The 24,794-nt window shown below is 45.2% G+C and overlaps 1 protein-coding gene across 2 annotated transcripts in view; it reads left to right on the top strand.

Annotated features, from left to right (window-relative positions):
• klf5l (Kruppel like factor 5 like) overlaps positions 1–24,794 on the top strand; it is a 110,445-nt gene that overhangs the window by 66,787 nt on the left and 18,864 nt on the right. The window contains exons 2-6 of one of the 2 annotated variants that reach the window (XM_083647839.1): positions 1,681–1,750; positions 1,845–2,141; positions 5,631–5,863; positions 10,533–10,936; positions 12,070–12,129. In XM_083647839.1, coding sequence (XP_083503965.1) covers positions 1,748–1,750; positions 1,845–2,141; positions 5,631–5,863; positions 10,533–10,936; positions 12,070–12,129 — 997 coding nt within the window. In that variant the 5' untranslated portion in view covers positions 1,681–1,747. The remainder of the gene's footprint in view (positions 1–1,680; positions 1,751–1,844; positions 2,142–5,630; positions 5,864–10,532; positions 10,937–12,069; positions 12,130–24,794) is intronic. The other variant, XM_083647838.1, reaches the window with a different exon arrangement.

Raw genomic sequence — 24,794 nt, 5'->3', positions numbered from 1 at the left:
GCAAAGAGATATCTACAGCATATGGGGGGGGGGGACACATCGGCATTGGCTGTTGTCAAATTGTTATTTTAAACTTTGGTATCATATCGGCCCAGAATTTCACAATCGGTGCATCTTGCCTTAGTTTTTGATGCTATGGTATGGTGAAATCAATACATTTTATTTGATCAAAATAAATGGTTGGTATCTGCAGTGGGAAGTGGTACATGGTCTGAAACGTTTCAGAAGCTCAGCTCTAAGACTGTTGGAATTACAGGACATTTACATTTGGGGGTAATTCCGGTTCCGTCGTTGCTTCCCTGGTCTTGGCTCCATAGCCAGGGCAGCGAGCTCCACTGGAAAACAGGAATGTGTGGAATGAAGGAGGGGAGGGTGATGGAGGGAGTCCTGGTACCCCCAGCACTCTGTCTCTGTCTGTCTAAAATGGCCTGGATTTATATAGCGCTTTTATCCAAAGCGCTTTACAATCAGTAGGTACATTCACCCATTCATACACTGATGGCGGCAGGCTACCACACAGGGTGCTGGCACACCATCAGGAGCAATTTAGGGTTCAGTATCTTGCCCAAGGACACTTCGACATGCAGAGTGGAGGAGGCGAGAAGCGAACCACCAACCTATTTTATCCAAAGCAATTAGTAGACAACCCGCTCTACCTCCTGAGCTACAGCCGCCCTGTCTGTCTGTCTGTTCGTCTGTCTGTCTGCCTGTCTGTCTGTCTGTCTGTCTGTCTGTCTGTCTGCCTGCCTGCCTGTCTGTCTGTCTGTCTGTCTGTCTGTCTCTCTTTCTGACTGTCTGTCTGTTTGTTCATCTGTCTGTCTGTCTGTCTCTCTCTCTCTGTCTGTCTGTCTGTCTGTCTGTCTGTCTGTCTGTCTGTCTGTCTCTGTCTGTCGGTCTGTCTGTCTGTCTGTCTGTCTTTCTTTCTCCCCTGCCTCCCTCTCTTTCGCTTTGTTTTCTTTATTTGTCTCTAGTATGAACTGTCCGCTGGGTGGATCTGAGCCACCTTATCATGGGCTCTGGCTCATTAACCTTACAAAATGACAGCAGTTAAAACAATGCCTGTCAGTGTCTGTGTTAAACAATTACATGGAGTGCTGCTGCTGTGCTGTGTATGCAGCACTCTGTCAAAGCTGTGCTGTGTCTGCAGCACTCTGTCAAAGCTGTGCTGTGTCTGCAGCACTCTGTCAAAGCTGTGCTGTGTCTGCAGCACTCTGTCAAAGCAGTGCTGTGTCTGCAGCACCCTGTCAAAGCTGTAGCGTTTCCAGTTGTGAACTTGTCATTTGGATAAAAGCATCCAGCAAACGGCATACTGTATAGAAAGAGTTGGAAAGATGGAAAGAGTACTGACAAATCGCTCAAGTACAAGTATTGTTACTTTAGTGAAAATGTACTCAAATACAAGTAAAATTACTAGTCCAGGAAATTACTCAAGAGTAAAAAAAGAAAACGAAAACGACAATTTTAAAGTAGCCTACTCAAGGAAAAGTACATTTGCATTACTTAAACAAATATATATATATTTTAATTATTTACCTTATTACATTTCACACATCCAGCATGTTACCAGTAGCCTGGGAAACCATCCGGTCACGTGAACTCACATTGTGTTTCGTTCTACTAGAATCTAGTACTATCTTCTAATCTAAGGCTACTCTCTAATCTTGCCCCCATTCAAAACAGTTTGGACACCTGTGAACTAACCGATTAATCGAGAAAATAATCGACAGATTAATCGACACTGAAAATAATGGTTAGTTGCAGCCCTACTATTTTCTGTGAATTGAAGTGTGTAATGTATGTTTTGAATACATGGAGGTGAGTCTGTCTCTTCTCTCTCCCTTCAGACTCGTTTGGAAATGGAGAAGTACCTCCCTCAGATCGGCCCCACTCCTGTGGCCACCGTGACCGCCGACAGGAAGTACCGGCGGGAGAGTGCGTCTGTGGTGGACGAGTTTTTCTCCGACGACAAGCAGCCGAGCGCCCCCTACAGCCTGAACATCAACGTCATCCTGCCCAGCACCACACACCTCCGCACAGGCCTGTACCACCGGCCCAACCCCAAGACCACCACCCTGTCTGTCCACCAGATCAAGACCGAGCCTGGGCTGGAGGTACCCTGCTCCGTCCCCACTGCCACCCAGGTAGGGATGCAAATTTTAATCAATTTCCTGAAACTATTAATTCATGTTACTGATCGCAGGGTGTCCGCGAGTCCTCAAAACGACTTAAAAAGTCCAAAATCCAGTCATCTTAATTTTAGGCCTTAAAAAGTCAGATCTTAAAAATGTATTGGATTATATTACTTTTATAAAGTTGCATGAACTTCATTCTCGCCTTTAAATCTGTTTTTGGAGAAATTTTGTCAAATTAATTTACTTTGCAAGCATTTCTGGGACTCAGATTTTGCTTTATATCCTTAGTAGCTTTTTTGCCATGTAGTATGGATGTGAAATAGGTCTTAATTTAAATTCATTAAAAAGGTCTTAAAAAGTCTTAATTTTAAAGGAGAATTCAGGGTGTTTTTGTAGACCCGTTCAGTTTCTCCGCGGCTGCGGGGGCTCTCTTCCAGCAGCATCGGTGCCGAGTCTATTTGCCGAGAGGCCGCAGTGCCGACAGGCCGCAATGCCGATAGCCCACAAGCAGAACCAGCTGAGCGAGGCAGCGTGCAGCGTGTCGGTGGACCGGCTGGAGATAAGCTCTCCCAGCCCCCACGCCTAAACCTAACCTCCCCCAGACCCTAAGGCTGGGTTCACACCGAGGACCCAAGCCTTGCCTATGCCTTGCCTTTACCCACGCTTTTTAATAGGCGTCCGTTTTAGTCAACGAGGCTGTGTACACCGGCCGCCTGAGCGTGAACCCTGCGTGTACCCACGCCTTGCCTGTGCCTTGCCGATTTTATCGAATAGGCGTGAGTTCTATTTTGAAGCCGACAAGGCGCGTGCAGGCAGACTTCTTCTGTCAAGCCATGAAAGAAAAACGCACAATATCCGTCGGAAATGGAAAAGTCAACTGAATTTCAAAATAAAATGGAGTTACTACAACATGTTGAGCAGAGAGACAGAGAGATTGACGGGTGGCTATCACGTGGGGCTTTCTCCCCGTCGGCAAACAAATCTTCATGAGAGAGAATAGCGACCGAAGAAGCAAGATGGACAATGTTGTTGTGCCAGCACATATTCTTGCAAGATCACCTCTCTAAAATGTCCGACTATAGTCAGACCTGGTTATACATATCCAGCATCAATAGAACATTAAATATATCCGATTTATTTTACCTAGAGGCTACCCATGACAATTCTGGACAACACGTGAAAAAATACAGTCGGGAGAGAGGAGAGGCGCTTGTGACTCGGCTCCAGGTTCGCCGTGCAAAAGGCGTGCGGTGTGATCGCAAAAGCGTGTAACAGGTTCACGCCCAGCTCGGCATAGGCGTGGGTTGAGGCAAGGCAAGGCGTAGGTCGTCTGTGTGAACGTAGCCTAACCCTAAACCTAACCTCTCCCACCCCCCACGCCTAAACCTAAGGTCAGCATTGCGGTTGGTCGGCATAGCTGGTGGACACCGCAGCATCAGGCTAGCCAAAAGAAAATGGAAACTTCTGGGTAAAACTTTCAAAATAATGTAATTTAAGCAAGTAAAAAGCCTTACGGCACGTTGGAGGAGAAAGGGGTGTTTCAACAAACAAAGCAACAAACCTTGTATCAAAATGTGTTTTTTTTAAGATTACATATGGTGTTAAACTGTGGCTGTAAAGCATTACTCAAAATTAAAATGAATGTTAACGTTACAAGAGTTTTATTTTGAAAGAGCTCAAGCGGATGACCTACTTACATTCTGACTGACTTGACACTGGTTCAGTAAAGTGAAGTATGTTTCAGTGCTGCAGTAAAAGTTGTCTCATCCGTGAGATGCTTTTCTTTATTTTTTAGCTACAGTGTAATTATATATATATTTTTTACATTAATCTTTTTATTTCATTTAAACATAAAACATAATGGGTTCTATTCTCCCCCTGGCCTTAGGCGCTAAACTGGCCTTAAACGGGAACGGGAAGATAGCATCATGTTTTTACACCCCGAAATGCGCTTTACGCTGAAGAGGCGTGGCGCAGTGCCAGAATAGGACAGAATGGGCGTTTCGACATTAAATACCAGCCTAAAGCGATCTTCCCAACGGGCGTTGATTTTGCGGTTAACGCTTTTCAAAACCAGGCCTTATTCAGTGTCCGGGGATGCACCCACAGCGTTATTCAATCACTCTCTCCCTCTCTCTCTCGCGTGTCAATTTCTGCCCCTATAGCGCACTGCATCAGATCTGAAATGTAGGCTACACCACAGATTGACAGAACATCACTATTTTCGGGGAAAGGCCACTAATTTATATGTAGACAGGCACAATGACAGATGAAAAAAAAGTTGTTATACCGTAGTTTTGAGCCCCTGTCATTCAGAGGCTGTTGCATCATCCTACCTGTCGTAGGATGATGCCGTGCAGAGGGGGAAAAGAAAAGGCAGCAAGAGAAAATGATGCAATCATTCTGTCCAAACTTTCACCAAACTTTCACCAATCTAATCTCATGGTGACATCCAGGGATAGGCTATATTTTGCTAGACGGGGAAAGTGAGCAGAGAGGGAGGGGAGGGAGCTCAAAGCGATTTGGTCACGGGGGCTTTAGGTCTTTTCTGACCGGACTGGATCGCTCCGTGGAATCGGAGCTTGAAAGGGAAGAATGTGATTGGTTTACTGGAGATCACCAATGGCCACAGTTGTGAATAATTCTACACTTAAAAAGGCGTGGTTAAATGGTTAGTGCCGCGCAATCAAGGAAAAATTAAGGAATGTGCGTGACCACGCCCACTAATAGCACGGCGCCCAGCCATAAACACAAATTTAAGGACAGGGGAAGAATAGAGCCCAATAACTGAAAATATGAAACTATGAAAGTGCAATGTCAACAAACTTGTTTAAAAAATAATTTTAAAAAGCATTCATAACTTGTGTAAATTTAATTACTCTTGTTAAAATAGCATTGCATTTGTTGAAGACGAAGAGCACATTATGACTTGTTTAAGACTCAAAACTAAAAGTTGGTGACTTGGACTTGACTTGGGGCTTGTGAGTGTTGACTTCTGACTTGACTCGGGACTCGCCTGTCATGACTTGGGACTTGACTCGAGACTTGGGTACAAAGACTTGCGACTGAATTGTGACTTGCAAAAGAATGACTTGGTCCCACCTCTGCTATCTAGTACTTTATTTTGTGCATGATCTCACAAGTATGGGTGAGAATCTCACGCATACTATACAAAATCTGTAAACAGTTTTGCAGCCAGTCATTTAGTTTGACAGTTATTGAGAGTTGGTTTGAGTTAAGCTGTGGACCAGTGATGTAATTCATGCACAAAACATCACTGGTCCACAACTTAAAACAAACAACTCTCAATAACTGTCAAACTAAATGAATGACTGCAAAACTGTTTACAGTTTTTGTATAGTATGTGTGAGATCATGCGCAAAATAAATCAGCATTGTTTTTCTGTAGTGTGTCCCTTTAAATCATTTCAGCAAAAAAATAAAAAATAAAATAGCACATAACCTATATTGTCGATTAATCCTTAACATCCCTACCCAGGCCTTACCGGACTTCACCTCGGTCTTCAGCATGTCGCCCACGGTCAACGGCCTGTTCATCAAGCCAGACATGAGCTCCGGAGGAGGGGTGAGCGTGGCCGCCGGCGGGCCCCAGCAGCAGCAGCCCAGCCTGGACACGGAGCTCCACATCGGTCCGCCCGCCCCCCAGTCCCAAGTCTACCACATGCCCATCACCGGCGGCGACCTCACCATGACGCTTTCACACAGCCAGAGGTGGTAGAAGTGCACAAATTCCTTCATCAAATAAAAGTGCAAATACTTGTCTAAAAATATACTCTGGTAGAAGTACCGTCATCCAGTATAAAAGTATAGGTTCTTAAATGTCACACATGTCAGCCAGATTACTATGGTTTTGATGCTCTTTTTAACTATTTTCTTTTGTAAATTTGTCGTGACGTCGGCGGATTACATTAGTGATCCAGCTTTAGGACGATCTAAGCAAAAACTGAAACTTTGTGGACTTCAGGACTCAAAGTATGATGAAAGTAAGCTGCTTATCAGCCTACCTATGAGCTTCAAAACTAGATTTAGCGTTCGATTTCACAATCATCTTTACACTGAATGAAAGCCAAGGCTACTAAAATCTGACGAAATCCCAAAACAGCCAAAATCTATATTTTCTAATAAAATCATCATGACGCAGGTCACATTTTGCCTAATCTCATTCATCCATCTTTTAGTTTTGTCAACATGCTCTTCTGGGAGACAGTCCACTTCTCATGTTCCAAATCTTTAATCTTGTGCCAGACTTTTGTCATTAGGAAGCTAAAAGGTTAATAATCTTAATGCTAACAAATGAATTGGTTTTTGCGCTAGGATAGAAAAAGAAAGCTAATGTTGAACTTTGCCGTTACAAACATGCAGTCTTTAGCTTAAAACAATATGCCCAACTAATCTTTTACAGTCATAAGCAGAGAAATATCACAAAATAATCACAACATACTGAAGAAAGACAGTTCCAAAGTTCCAAAGTGTAAGAATTTCGCCACAAATATCACCACAACTATGTTTCTTTGTCTTGTTTGTGTCCACCGAGCTCCATTGGCAAAATGGCGAGTTTTAGTGTTTTTTATCAGTTCTAATTACCGAGAGTGTGTGTGTGGAGAGGAGGAAGCATTGACTATAATTCGGCTGTCTGTAGAAAACTTGTGAACTATGAAAACTGACGGAATCCAAACTTTAAACAAGCTGCTCACCAGTAAACAGTCTTGTGCTAACGTTAGCGCCAATGCGGCTGTCAGCCCATCCTGCAGAAGTGCATTGGGGAACGTTAGGGTTGTGCTACAACCCAGGTTTTACGAGTGAGAACGAGAGCTCTCACTCTAGTGCCATCTCTCTGCGCACCAGCAACTGGAAGAATATAATTTTGCTCCAAAAATGACCTTTTTTATATAACCAACCACCTACCGACAGGTGGCGTGGTAATCTTGGAACTGAGGCGGCCACCCACATTCCTTTCCCCGTGACAATGTCGCGTCCGCCCAGATCCCCAAGACGCCACTCCATCTTACAGCCCAACTGCGCAACGACGCATCGACGCAGCAAGGCTGGGTAGTGAGAGCTCTCGTTCTCACTCGTAAAACCTGGGTTGTAGCACAACCCTAACGTTTTACTAACTCAACCTCTCACTCTAGTGCCAAATTCAACCGCCCTTGCTGCCGGGAGCACTCCTCAGAGCGACCCGAGAGGCATCGGTGAACAACGGACGCATGGCGAATTGCTCATGCCCAACCGTGTGGCATTTGGAGAGGCAACGACACTACCTTCTCGCCGTTGACAGTACCGCATGTGCGAAGAGCGAGCCGGACACGTCAAGACTGTAGTATCTAACAAACGTGTGATGAGAGGACCATGAGGCCGCAGCGCACATGTCCTCCACCGATACACCGCGCAATAATGTGCAAGACGTCGCAACGCCTTGCCTAGAATGTGCCTTGATACCCTCCGGGGGTACCCTACCTGCGGCAGAGTATGCCAAAGCAATCGCCTCCACCATCCAGTGCGATAAGCGATCCTTGGAAAGAGGTCCGCCCTGGGCCCTCTGCCCGAAACGGACCAACAACTGGTTTGAATTGCGTAACGAGCGCGTCCTGGCCACGTAGGCCGAGAGCGCCCTTACGGGACACAGCATGTGCAAACGTCGCTCCTTGTCAGAACTGAAAGGCGGGGGACAGAAAGCTGACAAGTCTATGACCATAGACCTAAAGCTGGCATTAATATTCTTAGGTGAATTGGTACACAGGGTTAGATCGCAACGTGACCCTGCGCCCATCATCCGCGAACACCATGCAGGACTGCTGCACCGAGAAGGCAATCAGGTCACCAACCCTCTTTCCTGACGACAAGGCCAGCAGCAGCGCGGTCTTCAAAGACAGAGGGCCCTATCTTCCCCCTGGCCTTAGGTGCTAAACTGGCATTAAACGCAAAAAAACACACTTTGCGCCTGAGTAGGGAAGATAGCATCATGTTTTAGGCCCCAAAATGCGCTTTACACCGAAGAGGCGTGGCGCAGGGCCAGAATAGGCCAGAATGGGCGTTTCGGCCTTAAACGCTATCTTCCCCACTGCCGTTAATTTAGAGCTTATCGCTTTTCAAAACCAGGCCTTATTCAGTGCGCCGACTCCCCTACCAAAGCCACACACACATGTGAAATCTCCCAGCATGCATTGAGGCTAATACATTTTAACAAGAAATAGCAACCAAATCAGCCTAAGTAGGCTAAGTGGTAGATAAAAAATTATATTTATGTTAACACAACATGCAATTCTAGAACATTTCAATATTGGACAAAATAAAACATAAAAATCAAAACACAACCCTATGTGAAACATATGTAATCCAGGTGGCATATATATCCATCGCAAATACAACGTGGTATAGACGAGTGACAACCGTAACACGGTTGTACTGTGATGTCCGCTCCAACAAGACTTAGCTTACTTGACACGTACTTTTTCAATAAAAACACATATATGCCATGACTTTACATAATGTAGGCTATATTTATGTGCATCATTTGATTGATTGATTGATTGAAGTGTTTATTTCGAATATGAAAGCAAAATAATAAAATAAAAGCCATTTCAGAAACAAAGAAAAATAGAATATATACATATTCGAAAAGGAGTGAGAAGAAGTAAAACTTTTTAGCCTGTGCTGTGATGTGCAGGAGCAGCAGGTAGCCTACAAGTTATAAAACTACCTGTCTTGAATGAGCCGAGTGGGGGTGCTTGTTCACTCTTGTGAAAGTTATGTGTTTACAACATAAAGATGATGGAATTGGATGGTATCATGAATGTCACCGATAGTTAACGTTCTATATTGTAGGCTACAGGGAGACCGCATCAGCCCTGCTGAACAGATCTGTATTTGCCTGGCTGTAGGTTGAATTGTTTTATTCAGGCTATGATCTGTGATGTGCTGAGATATCCAAATTGGCATGAAGAGATGACAGCATGCAGCCGCAACCCGGACTGGATCGAGTGGATCGGAGCTTCGAAAGGAAGAATGTCATTGCGTAACTGGAGTTCACCAATGACCACAGTTGTGAATAATTATACGCCTAAAAGGCATGGTTAAATAGTTAAGGCCGGGTTTAGCGCAGAGGGGAAAATAGGGACTGCGCCTGACCACACCCACTAATAGCGGTGCGCCTGGCGTTAAATGCTATTTTAAGGCCAGGGGGAAGATAGGGCCCAGAAACTTCAGATCGACGGAGTCCAAGGGCTCGAACGGATGACCCGCGAGCCCATCCAGCACCGTGACCAAGTCCCATTTGGGAAAGACGCACCGTGATGGCGGGCGCAACCTACGCGCTCACTTCATGAAGCGCAAGATCAGAGGGAGCCCCCCCACGAGCCTACCCTCAATTCCCATGTGGCAAGCAGAAATCACGGCTACGTACACCTTAAGAGACTGCAGGGACTGGCCCGCATCAAGAAGGCTCTGAAGGAAACAGAGAACGGGCTGCACACCACAGTTCACTGGATCCACACCTTTGTCCGCACACCAACGCGAAAAGACCCGCCACTTGTACGTGTACTGAGAGCGGGTCGAAGTAGCCCTAGCACTCTGAATAGTGCACACCACACTTTTGGGCAAGCCCTGGGCTAGCAAATGGTCCCGTTCAGGAACCAGGCTGCTAGTTTCCACTTGCTGGGGGAGGGGTGGAGTACCTCGCCCTCCGCCAGGGATAGGAGATCCGCCCGCAACGGCAATGCCCAGGGCGGTCCCTGCGCCAAGGAGATCAGGTCCGCAAACCATATCTGCTCGGGCCAAAAGGGGGCCACCAAAATAAGCCGCATGCGCTGTTCCCTCACCCTGTCCAACACCTGTCGGATCAGGTTATCAGGATCGGGGGGAACGCATAGAGCCCGTCCCGGGGCCACGCGTGCGCCAGCGCGTCGTGGCCCAGCGGGGGCCTGTCCTGTTGGATCGAGAACCACAGTGGGCAACGCATCGCGTGCTGCGATGCGATGAGATCAACGTGGGCGCGGCCGAACCTGGCCCAAATCTGTTCCACCACCTGTCTGTTCCATACCCGGCTGGGTATGAGTCCTGGTCACTGCACTAGTGCCTCCTCTGATTGTTTGGGGTGCCTGTTCAGCGGGGAGGGGAACTGGGGGTAATAGCGTGATCCTTTCACGCGCTACATCCTGCCGGTGAAACCCCTCGCTGTCAGGTGGAAAGAAGCGGCTGGCGACTGCACCCATCTGGGGAGGGTGTAGACTCTCACATGCTTCCTCCGAGGCAGAGGGGGTGGAGCAATGATCGGACGACATAGGCAAGGGAAATTGGACATGTAAAATTTGGGGGGAAAGGGGGGAAAAAGTATAGTATAATGAAGTATTTTTAATTTGTTACATCCCACCTCTGCCCACAGCGGCCAGTCGACGCCCGTTAGGACCATGCTGAACCTGGGCAGCGTGGCTCTAACAACAGCCAGTGGCGACTACGTGATGACCGAGCAGCCACAGCACCACCACGCGTACTACCAGCCGTCCCCCCACAACGCCCCCCAGCCGCACAGTGCCCCCCAGCCCCACAGCCTGCCCCCATCGCCCCCTAACTCCCAGCCGGGAAGCCCCGATGCCCAGGCCCGGTCCCCACAGCTCCCCCCACCCTACCAGCAGCAGCGTCTGGGTGGGCTGAAGGTGACAGTCCCCGGGCTGTCCCATCACGCCATGCTGATGACGCACAGCCAGGGCGTGCTCACAGGGCCTCGCTACAACAGGCGGAACAACCCGGAGCTGGAGAAGAGGAGGATCCACTTCTGTGACTTCCCAGGTCGGTGTTTGGTTTGGTTAAATCCACCGTTTGGGGCATCTCACTGCAAAAATGCCGATGCAAACAGTCCAATCGTGTATATAGTACCGCAGGAATGAGTACCTGGATGTTAGCACTTTCGCTAACCTCGTCTAAAAGTCAATGGGATTTTTGTATGGGGATTTTGGTTAAATGCCTGAAATAATGAAATAAAACGGTGAACTTCGTGTTCAGCAAGATAATCTTCAACAAATGAGCACCACTTTTATGACTTTTGAAGCTTTTTCTGGAAAAAAAAATCACATTTACACTTCAAAACATTTACAAAACAGAACATTACAGGGTCATGACTGTCGAGAGAACATTGCCTTACAGCAGGGGTGGCAAAACTACGGCCCGTGGGCCAACTGCGGCCCGCTGCCCGTTTTTAAGTGGCCTGCCATGAATTTAGTCACACACGTTTTTTATCCCCCCCCAGTGAAGCTATTTTTCTTTTTTCGTCTTTCCATTTTAAAGTTTAAAATGGAAAAACTAAAAGAAACCCCATCCCCCCCATTTTGTTTTTTCCATGTAAAACCATTGAAAACCGGTTAAGGAAAAGATTTTAAAAGATACAGAAATACCCATTGTAATAGGTGAGCACGTCAATAAACTATGTGTCATATATTTATTGAGGTCGAAATAAACATTGCCTTACAGGGTCATGACTGTGGAGAGAACATTGCCTTACAGGGTCATGACTGTGGAGAGAACATTGCCTTACAGGGTCATGACTGTGGAGAGAACATTGCCTTACAGCAGGGGTGCCCACACTTTTTCAGCTTGGGAGCTACTTTTAAAATGACCAAGTCAAAGTGATCTACCAAACTATTTATTTATATATATATATACACTGAGTATACAGTGGAAAACAGTGGAACAGTGGAAAAACAGTGGAAAAACAGTGGAAAAACAGTAAAAAAAAAAAAAAAAAAAAAATCCCCCCCCCCTCAATGCCATGCGATCGACCACACTACCTTCGCGATCGACCGGTCGATCGCGATCGACGTATTGGGCACCCCTGCCTTACAGGGTCATGACTGTCGAGGTCCCAGAGCAATATAAGGTGAGCACATTTATGCTGACTCAGGCCTTTCTCTGTGATTTCTTCACAGGATGCACCAAAGTTTACACAAAGAGCTCTCATCTGAAGGCCCACCAGAGGACGCACACAGGTAAGAAAGGAGCTTTTCCGTGGGGTTTTAGTAAGAAAGGAGCTTTTCCGTGGGGTTTTTAGTAAGAAAGGAGCTTTTCCGTGGGGTTTTAGTAAGAAAGGAGCTTTTCCGTGGGGTTTTGGTAAGAAAGGAGCTTTTCCGTGGGGTTTTAGTAAGAAAGGAGCTTTTCCGTGGGGTTTTGGTAAGAAAGGAGCTTTTTCATGGGGTTTTGGTAAGAAAGGGGTTTTTCCGTGGGGTTTTGGCTAATATTTGTACTTGCATAGATGTCGATGGCCTGTGCCGGTGTTCAAAACCTGTTAAAAAAAATTATGAAATGACATCTGTAGGCTAATCGTCCAGAGATGCATCGTTTTGTGGAAGCGGGACCTAAATATCTTCATGATATCATATCTCTAAAGCTGATTTAACCTTGTTTACTATATGCTATAACATCATATTGTGAGATTGTGGGCTGGTTTGGGTGGATGTTGAGGGTTACTGGTAGCCTAGTTATTGTGGAAGAGGAAACTATTGACCTTATTCACACGCCAGCCATTTTGAAACTCTACCTGGAAGAGTGAGTCTTCAGCCCAGCTTTGTCCTGTTGTTCTGAACATCATAATAGACACAAAAGGATTTCAAGAATCCAAGGATAGGCCTATAGGTTTCGTTAGCTAGGTACAGTAAGCAACTAGCTTCCCTGCTAAATTCAAGCTGTTGTGGTTGTTTTTTATAGGCCTAACAAAAGCAAAAATCTCTAAAAATGATGGGAGTTATTAATGGAGGAGACCCCCCCCCCCCCCACCCCTTAACGTTGGACTGCTTACTTTCTAATTCAATATAAACACATCCATTAAAAACTCATTAACAACCCCTTAAACCTCCACAAAAGGCACGAAAAATCCCTTAATTTGTAGTGTCTCCACGAAACAACCCACAAATAAAGAAATAAAGGTATGCTATTATGAATGGATCATTAATTGAAGCCAAGAACCTTCCACCTCTCTAACCGCCAAGCTGTGACTTCAGTTAGCTTCAATTTGCGTCCTGTATATTTTGTAACTGGTGTCAAACTGTCGCTATGGCGACAACAACGATAGAGACTAAGAATGAACATTGACAAGCGAAAAAGACAAAGGAACTACATTGAAGGATGGCTTTACTGGTTTTCAACCAGATTTGTATCCTTACAATGTCAGTAGTCTGAGTAGATGGGCAGCCTTTACCTTCCCTCAGTAAACCCTCTTGGCTGTACTCCCTTTTCATTCCCATTCACAATGCACCGCTCTGACGCGTTTTTACGTCATGACCGCGTCAGAGTGGTGCATTACACATGAGGAAGGGCTGTAGATTAAAACTACAACTCTTTTGTGTGCATGTGTGCCCGCCTCTAGGGGGCCTCCACGCGCAGAGAGGGCAGCATCACAGCTCCGAAATCAAAACACTCCGTCAGCCATCTTTTCTAACCGCATCGGTCTGCTAGCTAACTTAGCTCACACTGCTAAAGCAAAGCTACTACGACTGAACCATGGCTGAAGGAAATATTCCTGATGAAATTGAAGAGTTTGATATGGATGAAGACGATTTCCAAAGTGTGCTAATAAACTGTGACATTCAGGGCTACTTAACTTAATGCCATACAGTATGAGCCAGACTACAGTGCAGAGGAATTGCACCGTATGGAAGAAGAAGAGGCAGTTGAGCAGGCCGCCGGAGACGAACCAGAGCCCGGCCCCGAGGCTCCCGGTGCCGGGGACAAATTCTGCATCGTGCCGCTGCCGCAAATGTGCTCCGATGGAGACAGAAGAGGAGTCGCTCTGCTGCAGCAAATTTCACAGAGGCCAATTTCTTCTTGAAGAAGTCGCTGAATATGCCGAGGAATGAGAGGGATGTGTAAGGTTGCATCAAAGTTTTCGACCACACATGGATCGTTGGGTTTTAGAGACTTTTCTTTTCTTATCATTTAATAGATCATATTCAAACCGGAAAAGCCAGCTTTTAAGAGTTTCCCCCCCTTTTTCCCTCTCTTGGCCGTGTTCCTGCGAGCCCGAGACTGCATGTCCTGTCCCCAGCCTGTCCTGTCCTGTCCACAGCCTGTCCTGTCCTGTCCTGTCCTGTCCCCAGCCTGTCCTGTCCTGTCCCCAGCCTGTCTTGTCCAGTCCCCAGCCTGTCTTGTCCAGTCCCCAGCCTGTCTTGTCCAGTCCCCAGCCTGTCCTGTCATTTCCCCAGCCTGTCCTGTCCTGTCCCCAGCCTGTCCTGTCCTGTCCCCAGCCTGTCCTGTGCAGTCCCCAGCCTGTCCTGTCCAGTCCCCAGCCTGTCTTGTCCTGTCCCCAGCCTGTCTTGTCCTGTCCTCAGCCTGTCCTGTCCTCAGCCTGTCTTGTCCTGTCCCCAGCCTGTCTTGTCCTGTCCTCAGCCTGTCTTGTCCTGTCCCCAGCCTGTCTTGTCCTGTCCTCAGCCTGTCCTGTCCTGTCCTCAGCCTGTCTTGTCCTGTCCCCAGCCTGTCTTGTCCTGTCCTCAGCCTATCCTGTCCTCAGCCTGTCCTATCCCCAGCCTGTCTTGTCCTGTCCTCAGCCTGTCCTATCCCCAGCCTTTCTTGTCCTGTCCTCAGCCTGTCCTATCCCCAGCCTGTCTTGTCCTGTCCTCAGCCTGTCCAGTCCCCAGCCTTTCTTGTCCTGTCCTCAGCCTGTCCTATCCCCAGCATGTCCTGTCCAGTCCCCAGCCTGTCCTGTCCTCAGCCTGTCCTATCCCCAGCCTGTCCTGTCCAGTCCCCAGCCTGTCCTGTCCTATCCCCAGCCTGTCTTGTCCTGTCCTCAGCCTGTCCAGTCCCCAGCCTTTCTTGTCCTGTCCTCAGCCTGTCCTATCCCCAGCCTGTCCTGTCCAGTCCCCAGCTTGTCCTGTCCTCAGCCTGTCCTATCCCCAGCCTGTCTTGTCCAGTCCCCAGTCTGTCCTGTCCCGTCCTCAGCCTGTCCTCTCGTGTCCCCAAGCCTGTCCTGTCCCCAGCCTGTCCTCTCGTGCCCCAAGTCTGTCCTGCCCTGCTGGCTTCCCCAGAGAGAGAACAAAGCGGGGGGTGGGGGGAGGGGGGGCATGTGAAGGCCAAACCAGTTACTCTGCTTTTCACCAGGAACACGGCAACCCCTTTCAGACCAAGGAACCTATGAAGAAGGAAGAGACATCATTCACCCCTAGGGCTGCAACTGACCATTCTTTTCATTATCGATTAATCTGTCGCTTTATTTTCTCTTGATTAATCGATTCGTTGTTTGGTCTATAAAATGTCGATCAGTGTTTCCCAAAGCCCAAGATGACACCCTCAAATGTCTTGTTTTGTCCACAACCCAAAGACTTAACTTTTTTCCGTTTAAAAAAATACTCAAAGACGATTAATTCTACAACAGCATGAGTGAATACTGGATTCTGATTGGCTAGCAACAGTGGTAAATAGGCCAACAATCTACAGTTCGGCTCCAACCGCAGTATCACTCCGCTCCCTGATGAATGAAGAACACCTGTGCTGACTCCGCCCACTGTTAGCCTGTCAGTCTACAAATCTCTAACAAGGAAATGTCCGATTTCGTAGTAACGTTTGATTTACTGGGTGGATTGAGTTTTGAGCAGTGGTTAGATGAAGATGAAGGTGAAGTGAACAAAGAACGACATGGTGAAATTGGGGAGAGAGAACTGGCTGAGCTTGAGTTGTCACGGAGTGAACCTGGGACTGTCAATGGAACTATATTCTGTGGCGGAAGGATAAATGTATTCTGAAACCAGTAATGATTGTAAATAAATGAATTGAATGTTACAATTGTGTATTTTTTATATTATGTGGTAGCTTCGCCTCGTGCCACAACCCTGTACCAGTGGTAAATGTGGCCACAACCCCCTTCCTCTCGTGGTAAATTTCTTAATCGATTATTAAAATTTTCTGTCGATCAACTAATCAATGAATCGTTGCAGCTCTACTCATGTCACAGGGTTTGAATTTTGCATTGGGGCCAGACTTTGGGGGCAGTTCTATTGAAGTGAATGGGGCAGGCATGGTAAGTCCCAATATAAACAATCATGTCTGTGTGGTTTAACTTTTTATTGAAAAAATGCTTCCACCAGATTAAAGAAAAGACATTATGTGATGTTCACTGATGTTTTTTCTTATGTAAATGTGTTTAATTTTCCTTATTATTGGTCTCCAAACAGATCATGACTCTGTCCAGCAGCTGCATACAGTAGTTCAACGGAAGCCGGTTTGGTTCAAGATAGATGTAGATTAGCTAAACTACATCATGATACATCAGTCAACATCACATAACGTGTTTTCTTTCATCTGGTAGAAGCATTTTTCAATCAAAGACGAAAAGACACAGATTTGATGGTTTATAGTAAGACTTACTGTACCATGCCCGCCCCATTCACATCAATAGCACTGGTCCAAAAGTCTGGCCCCAATGATGCAAAATGCTAACGCTGTGTAGTCAGTGATGTCCTTTCCTTCTTAATAGGTTCCTTGTTTCAGAGGAGGGAGGGGGGGTGGAGTGGAGGAAGGGCAGTTTCGATGCGTTCACTTCTGTAAGATGAGACCTGGAGATTTCCAAGCAACCTCAGACCTGCAGCGTGGAGATGTACTCATCTGAAACATTTTCAGAGAGAGAGAGAGAGAGGCTGTTTACACTTTTTAAAAGGTTTCAATTTCAACTTCCTCATCGTGAGAGACCCTGGTGGGCCTGGTCACTGGTGTTTGCTCATTTGAAGAGAGTTTGAGCCAGCTGGCCAGCATGTTTGGCTGGAACGATGTTACATGAGAAGACATGGACATGGTGGACATACATGTACTGTATATATATCTGCCGTCACTGCTGGCAAACAGACAAAACTCTACTTGTTGAAAGGTAGCATCTAGGGCACATCATGAAATTACATCATTGAGGACTTACAAAATGCTAAATATCCATGTGTATCCACACGCGTCCCCCGTGCGTGAGAAGTCGGTTGTGTTGTTGTGAAAACTTTTAAGACAAAGAAGAAACTTCACGTTCTTTCCTGTTTTCAACCCAAAGTGAGTACAAGTCTTCAACTGTGAATTTAAGTTTCCAAAGTGAAAGTTGAAGTCGCTCCATTACATACAGCAGCTGCTGCTGCTGTGTTTCAATTCAATTCAATTCAATTCAATTTATTGTCCCCAATGTGGAAATTTGTCTTTTGCTTCACAGGTTTTCTTGCACACATGAAAAGCACAGTACATGCAACAAACACCAAAATACACAGTACAGGAAACAACAGGATATATGTATCCTGTTGTTAAGTACATAAGTAGATAAGTAGATAATAATGTAGTACTATAGCCATTTCTCCTCAACTCTCTCTCTCATTTGGTTCAAAAGCCCACGCGAATCTAACCTAAATCTCCGCCAGTAATTCTGCCAGTTTTCTGCCAGCTAGTTAAATTCAACATACACACGTTGTTGGTCAGGATCTGTAACGTTAACGTTATTTGCTTTGCGCCGTTCAAATTGCTGGTAGTAGTGACAGCCTGGAGGCTACTAATAGTAGCCTATCCAAGCCCGCTGGTCTCATGTAGAGCTCAGCTGTCCTGTTTTGAATGTGAACTCATTGCAGTGGCGCAGCCAAACGGCATTACAACACCACAGCGACTTCATAAACCATGAATTAGCATTAGCATTATAGACACGGACCCCCATCTGATGATTTCATTGATGTGATTTTGGCCATAATATATCAAAAGATAACACAGAAACTATGGTCAAAACAGTCATTCTTCGACATTCTCTAATTCTGTTAACTTCTCCTAAATGAAATAACAGTGAAGTTGAACATTTCTGCGGACCCCTGGAACTCTTTCATTGACACCTGGTGGTCCCGCAGCCCACGCTGAGAACCACTGGAACAGAGCAAGTGAGAGGTCCAGATTGAACTTGAGGCCTGCGAGCAGCTCGAGTGCATTGCTATCTCCGCTCATTCACAGCTCCACTATCACAACACTCTGAAGCACTGTGGCCACTACACACACTCTATATCTGCACCTTGACAGGTGTGTGTGTGTGTGTGTGTGTGTGTGTGTGTGTGTGTGTGTGTGTGTGTGTGTGTGTGTGTGTGTGTGTGTGTGTGTGTGCGTGCGTGCGTGCGTGCAGCACTATCAGCCCGATTAGGGAACCCTCTCCAGCCCTCTTCACAAACACTGGCTGAGCTGATAAAGCTAAGAGGTCCACAAAGAGTTTATAGGCGTCCTGGAGAGCCTGCATGTGCTCTTTGACTCAGTAAAAGCACGCACAGACGGTTATAACATGTTATTATTGTATTCGGTCATATTGTGTAGCTCATGTCATTTATGACATGGCGTGAATTAGAATAAATATTGTGCATGATGTTTGCAAATCGGACATTACACACTAACTTAAAGGGACAGACAGTTTACCCGAAAATCAAAAAGACATATTTTTCCTCTTACCTGTTAGTGATATTTGTCCATCTGGTGAGTTTTGGAGATATCGGCCATAGATCTCTGCCTTCTCTCTAATACAATGGAACTGGATAAGTACAGCGGTTTCATGTAGAAACTATTTTCTTTCGACCCAAGTACACCCGCTAGCAGATTGGTAGCAGTTTCATGAGGGAATGATTCTCTTTCTTTGTTTTGATTGTATTTTTGCTTGTCTTTTATAAGTTTGTTAATTTTTTTTCCACTTTTATTGCCACAATATGCAAGATTACAAGGAATTTGTCTTAGCGTAAGTATACAGTGTAGCGGGCATATCAATATTCAGAGATACAAAGAAGATATCAAAATCACAAAATTGCAAGTGCAGTCCAATATACAATATATACATGAATAGTGTGTGTTAAATAGGCATTCAATATGAATTTACAGTGGAAGCGGTGCGCGATGTTAACAACAATCTAATGGAGTAAAAAGTTCCGGTAGGAGAAGCAGCTTTAATACTCTAATGTAACGAGTGTGGGGGGGGGGGGGGCTAGTACAGACTCTTCCCACACAGAATGACTGATAGCATGAGATGACAACAATATACTACAGACTCCTCCCACACACTCATCTCACTGAGTCAATGTGCTATTATGTTCTTTTGAAACGACACAACAGCCTGGAAGAAGTGATGGATGTGGTTGTTGCACTGGTCTTTGTGTGTGTGTGTGTGTGTGTGTGTGTGTGTGTGTGTGTGTGTGTGTGTGTGTGCGTGTGTGTGTGTGTGTGTTTGCGCGCGCGCGCGCGTGTGTGTGTGTGTGTGTGAGAGAGGGAAAAGAGAGATAATGGTTTGGCCGTTTGTTATCAGGCACCTGACTAAACACCATGCTGTCTGCTGTCTGTCTGTTGTGTACAAATGCAGCCCGATGCCTTCAGTGTAAAGGACAGGTTTTGGTAGGTGGTCAGCTGACTTGTCGAATGACGTGAAAACACACACCAAAATGATGTGTTTCATTATAGCAGTCCATGCTAACACTTTGATTCAATTTTTTTTTTTTTTTTTTTTTTTTCAAATATGCGTTTAGCACCATTATGAGTGATAGCAGGCGAATAGCATGAGACGGCATGGGGAGGGGGGCCTCCCCCTCCTAAGCACTTGCACCTGACCTTTTTGGCAGCTTGTTTAGGGATAAACCCAGGAAGTGTGTTGTGTCCGTGTGTGTGTACACACACACACACACACACACACACACACACACACACACACACACACACACACACATAGTTTCCCTGTCACCTCTTGCCCCCATGCTCTTTGGACCCCCCCCCCCCCCCACCCCAATGGTTGACAGTAAGTGGTTGATGATCAATAGCAGCAGCTATCTAATCAGCAGTAATGGGGCCCATGCTGCTAACGAGCGCTCAGTGGCGTAATGTAACTAAGTAATCATACTTAAGTACAGTACAGTACTTGAGTCGTTTTTCTGAGTATTTGTACTTTACTTGAGTATTTATATTTCTGTCAACTTTCACTTTTACTCTACTACATTTCCCAAATAAAATGTATATGTTTACTCCATTATACATGTCCCCTAAGGATCTTAGTTACAAATTAAAATCTGAAGTCAAGTCAAGTCAAGTCAAGTTTATTTATATAGCACATTTACACAACCAAGGTTGACCAAAGTGCTGAACAGGCAAATATCAAATAGACACAGACAGTTGATACAGTAGAAATAAAAGAAGAAAACACAGCAATATACGTAATAGGCACAATCTTAACCCGAATTGAAGGCTAATTTGAATAGAGGAGTCTTAAGCAATGACTTAAAAATTCCAAGGCTTTGCGCAGTTCTTATATGGATGGGTAGGCTGTTCCACAATTTGGGGGCAGCTACCGCAAAGGCTCGGTCGCCTCTGTTTTTTAATCTAGATCTTGGGACATCCAAGAGCATCTGGTTAGTTGACCTCAGAGCTCTAGTTGGAGTGTGATGGTGTAGGAGTTCTGCAATGTAGGAAGGTGCCAGGCCATTTAAGGCCTTGTAAACAATCAACAAAGTCTTAAAATCAATCCTGAAACGGACAGGAAGCCAATGGAGGGGAGGCCAACAAGAAGAAATTTGGTACCCTGCAAGCAAGCAGGTTTGGCGAATCAGTGCTCCTAGTTTGCAAGTTACGTTATAATCACGATGCACACTCCATTCCAGTTGGTGGCGGTAATGCACCATAACGTTGTTTGCCAACCGCTATAAAACTCAAGAAGAAGAAATCCATTCAAGCCCGTCTTTTGTTTGCTTTTTTTAATTTAACTGCATTTACTTCTACTTTTACTTTTCAATACTTAAGTACATTTAATATCAGAAAATTACTTTTGATACTCAAGTCAGGGCTTCAAATTGGCTTTGCAAACTCAGGGGGAATTCCCCCCTTATGTTCTTCAGATAGGGGGGATTTATAGACTTTGGGGGGGATTTTTTCAGCCGATACGATAACCGGTAAATATCTGCTTCTCCTGTTCGATAACAGATACGATAACCAATAATAATTTCACATTTTTGTCTTTACTTAACCTGTAGTTTATGCACACCTGGGGTATTATAATATGATATGAGTGTTTTAGTAAAGTGTATCATTCAATACAAAAAATAAAGGCTTTAATACAACCAAAAGCCTATGGCTGCTTAGTCTCCAGATAAAACACAATGACAAAAGACATAGTAATTATTAGACTCTTATTCAGGGAAAGTCATGGATAGTTAAAAAGGTGACAGATACCAGGGCAGACACAAAATCATTCACTTAAGTGCCCTATTTTGGCATGAAAAAGGTGACTCCCTGTTACCTAAAGGTGACTAGTTTGCATCCCTGCTTATTCTTATTCTTATTCGCTTCAGGTTATATTATTTTAGTACAGCGATTTTCTTTTTGCAAATGAGGCAGGCGGCATTCCCTTTGAACTCGACGAAAAAATAATCACTCTCCCACTTCTCCTGAAACTGTCTGTGCTCGTCATCAACCTTTCTTTTGCCTTTGACAGCGACATGTTCTCAACAAAAGGCAACATTTTAGCGTGCAAATGTTTTTCTTTCCACTTGGTTTTTCACTCGGGTGAACCGAATCACCAGGCCGCTGGCCTGGAGTGTGAAGCCGTGTTGCCAGATACTGCTGACGGTTTCCAGCACAAAGAGTTCAAAACCCGCCAAAATGGACACTGGTAGGATATCTGTACTTTTACTCAAGTATGGCTTTCGAGTAATAGCCATAGTGAGTAAACATGTTACAAACAAGGAATTTGTCTTTGTGCAGCGCAGCGATCACAGCAAGAGCAAAAACAAATAGCAAAAAATATGGAGCAGACAGAACTTAGAGAATCTTCAAATTATAAATTATAAAGTGCAAAGCAATACAATACAATACAATACAATACAAGATACAATACAATACAATACAATACAGGGCATAAAATTCACTTTGCAAACAGGAGGGGATTCCCCCCTTATGTTATTCAGATAGGGGGGATTTGTAGACTTTGGGAAGGATTTCTTTCAGCTGATACTATAACGACAAATATCTGCTTCTCCTGTCTGATAAGCGATAATATAATTTCACATTTTTGTATTTAAAAGGAAGTTCTTAACCTGTAGTTTATGCACACCTGAGTCTAAATTACTATGACATTTTTCATTGTGTTTTATCTGCAGACTAAGCAGTCATAGGCTTTCAGTTCCATCAAAGCCTTAACCTTTTTGTATTGAGTGATACTACACTTTAATAAAACACATCATATTATATCAGAAGTGTTCGTTTTGTGTTCACAATAGTGATGTCAGTTAGATTTGGTTACATCTGCTTTTTGCATTGGGGAGAGTTCTATTGAAGTGAATGGGAAGTCTGTCCCACTATAAACCATTACTTTATTGAAAATGTTTCCACCTGACCATTGAGTGCCAGCCACTTTTGGAGAACGGACACTCCCAGTGCCAGAGTTTCAGAGCGTTTTCAGTGATTTCTCGAGGCCCACAGAGTATTGCGTGATATTACTATGTAAACACCGAACACGCACAAAGAACGATGAGACTCTATTGTATCAGCAGCAAAAAAAAGTTTATTGATATCATTTTCCGTTCTTTAGTTATCAGCCGGAGAAGATAGGTCAAAAACAGCAAAAACAGGCGTTTCCATCTAGAAGCTGAGATATTCCGCCTTTTGTGAAATGAAGCATTTCAAGCACATTCACTGAGTCTGAAGCTAATATTTTCTGATGTAGTGACGTGGTGTAGTTGTGTGGTGCCCTGCGTGCCCCACCCCCCTCTCCCCCCCTCAGCTGCAAACTCATCCCCACACTAACACACAGCCTCACGCACCCAGCGTCTATTTTCGGAGTGCTCCGTTTTTGTGCGCCAGCTCCCAGCGCGACACGGAAAAGCCAAACCGGACTGCTGAGAATGGTTTGGCCCTTCGGCGTCGGGTGCTGCTTTTCTGGCGGCTAATTGTGTGGAGAAACTATACAGCAGAGACAGAGAGGCTCAGTTGTGGGCGCGGATTGACTGCTGTTCGCAGCCAACGTCAGCTCCAGCCAGAGCCATCTATATGGCTCTGGCTGCAGCATGAGCGGTTTCTCTTTCATCACGGGGCTTTTTCCTGCTGTTTTCCTGACCTTTCTCTAATTTGGAGAGCACTGTCGCCACCTAATGGGTCTGTAAAATAGGTTAGAACACGGCTCTCTTGAATACTTGATTCTGATTGGTCAATCAACAAGATTCACCGGTCATTATTTCTCGACAACCGACCGCTGCTCTGCCACACCTGGATTAATCAGTTGATAAGAGCCTTTTGTCAGCAAGACACTACTAATTAGGCCAACCAGTTGCAGCTGTGGTGTCTTGTGTGCCAATTATGAATGAAACCGCTTTGTCGTTGAAAACGCTATTAAAAAATCTATTTCAATAATTACTTTTGTCAGATTATTGAATGATTTAGTTGTAGGCCGGAAATAATGACCTTCAGGTGAATGATTAAGCCCTCCGCTGCGCGTCGGGCTCAATATCACCTGTCGCTCATTATTTCGCCAGTAATCACCGGCTCACTATCCATTATCCCTTACTTATACACCGTCAATAGCTACAATATTTGTACAGGAGATGCAGGAGGCTTTGATCCACGTCCCACCGTCAAAAAACGCAATTGACGAACATACTCGTCCTTGGCACTCTACGTTAGTATTTGAATTGATGAACATACTCATCCTTGGCACTCAATGAGTTAAAGAAAAGACATTATGTGATGTTGACCGATGTTTTTATATGTATTATATAAAATATTACACACGTTTTCTTTAATCAGGTGGAAGCATTTTTCAATCAAAAGTGAAAGGACACATATATTATGCTTTATAGAGGGACTGAGTTACCCTGCAATTTAACATTAGCTCCGGTTAGCCACCATAACGTTAGCCGGCTGTTTATGGAGCCACGACCAACACAAAACCCGGATGTTTCATGTCGGTTAAAACATGAGGGGTTTTTATATGGATTACGCCAGCTCTGGGAGTACATTCTTTGAATGCGGGGATATTTGGTGCTTGCCGAGTGGGGAGGCTACCAGCTACGCCTGAGGCAATGTTCTGGTTGAGCAAAACAGTCCATCGCCAAATGTGTCCGACCACTCATCCGTATTCAGCAACGTTGGTTCCGCACCATCGGCTTAATAGACATCGGCGCGCAAACAATTTTGCGACTTCTCCCGCATTATAAATTACAGATCTGTGGGAATTGACAAAAATATGCGCGATTCTCGCAATCCTGCGCTGAATTTTAAGCACTGCAATACAATACAATACTTGATACAATACAATACTTGACACAGCACTGTGAGCGCTTGATGAACGCAACGGCAAAGAACACTCACACACCCTCTTCTTTTTCTTTTCTTCTTTTTAATCAAATTCTTTCCAGACCCCCCCCCCCCCTCTACCCAATGGTCAATTGGGTCCCGGTCTCTGCCCCAAAGAAAACACACACACACACACACACACACACCAAACCGGTTCACCAGAAAGTCTCTTCTGTCAAATATAATAATCGTCATCATCATCATCATCATCATAAATAATTAAAAGCTGTAATCTCTCCCTTTCCCTCTTTCTCTCTCTCCCTCTCTCTCTCTCTCTCCCTCTCTCTCGCTCTCCCTCATGCTGTCTCTCTGCCCGCCCACACACACACTTAGGCCTATACACACTTATACACACTTGCTCCGA

The sequence above is a fragment of the Poromitra crassiceps genome, assembly GCF_964638095.1.
Source record: "Poromitra crassiceps genome assembly, chromosome: 1".
In the NCBI taxonomy this organism is placed as follows: domain Eukaryota; kingdom Metazoa; phylum Chordata; class Actinopteri; order Beryciformes; family Melamphaidae; genus Poromitra; species Poromitra crassiceps.
Note: the sequence above shows the minus strand (reverse complement) of the source record. Positions and strands in the feature narration are given on the sequence as shown.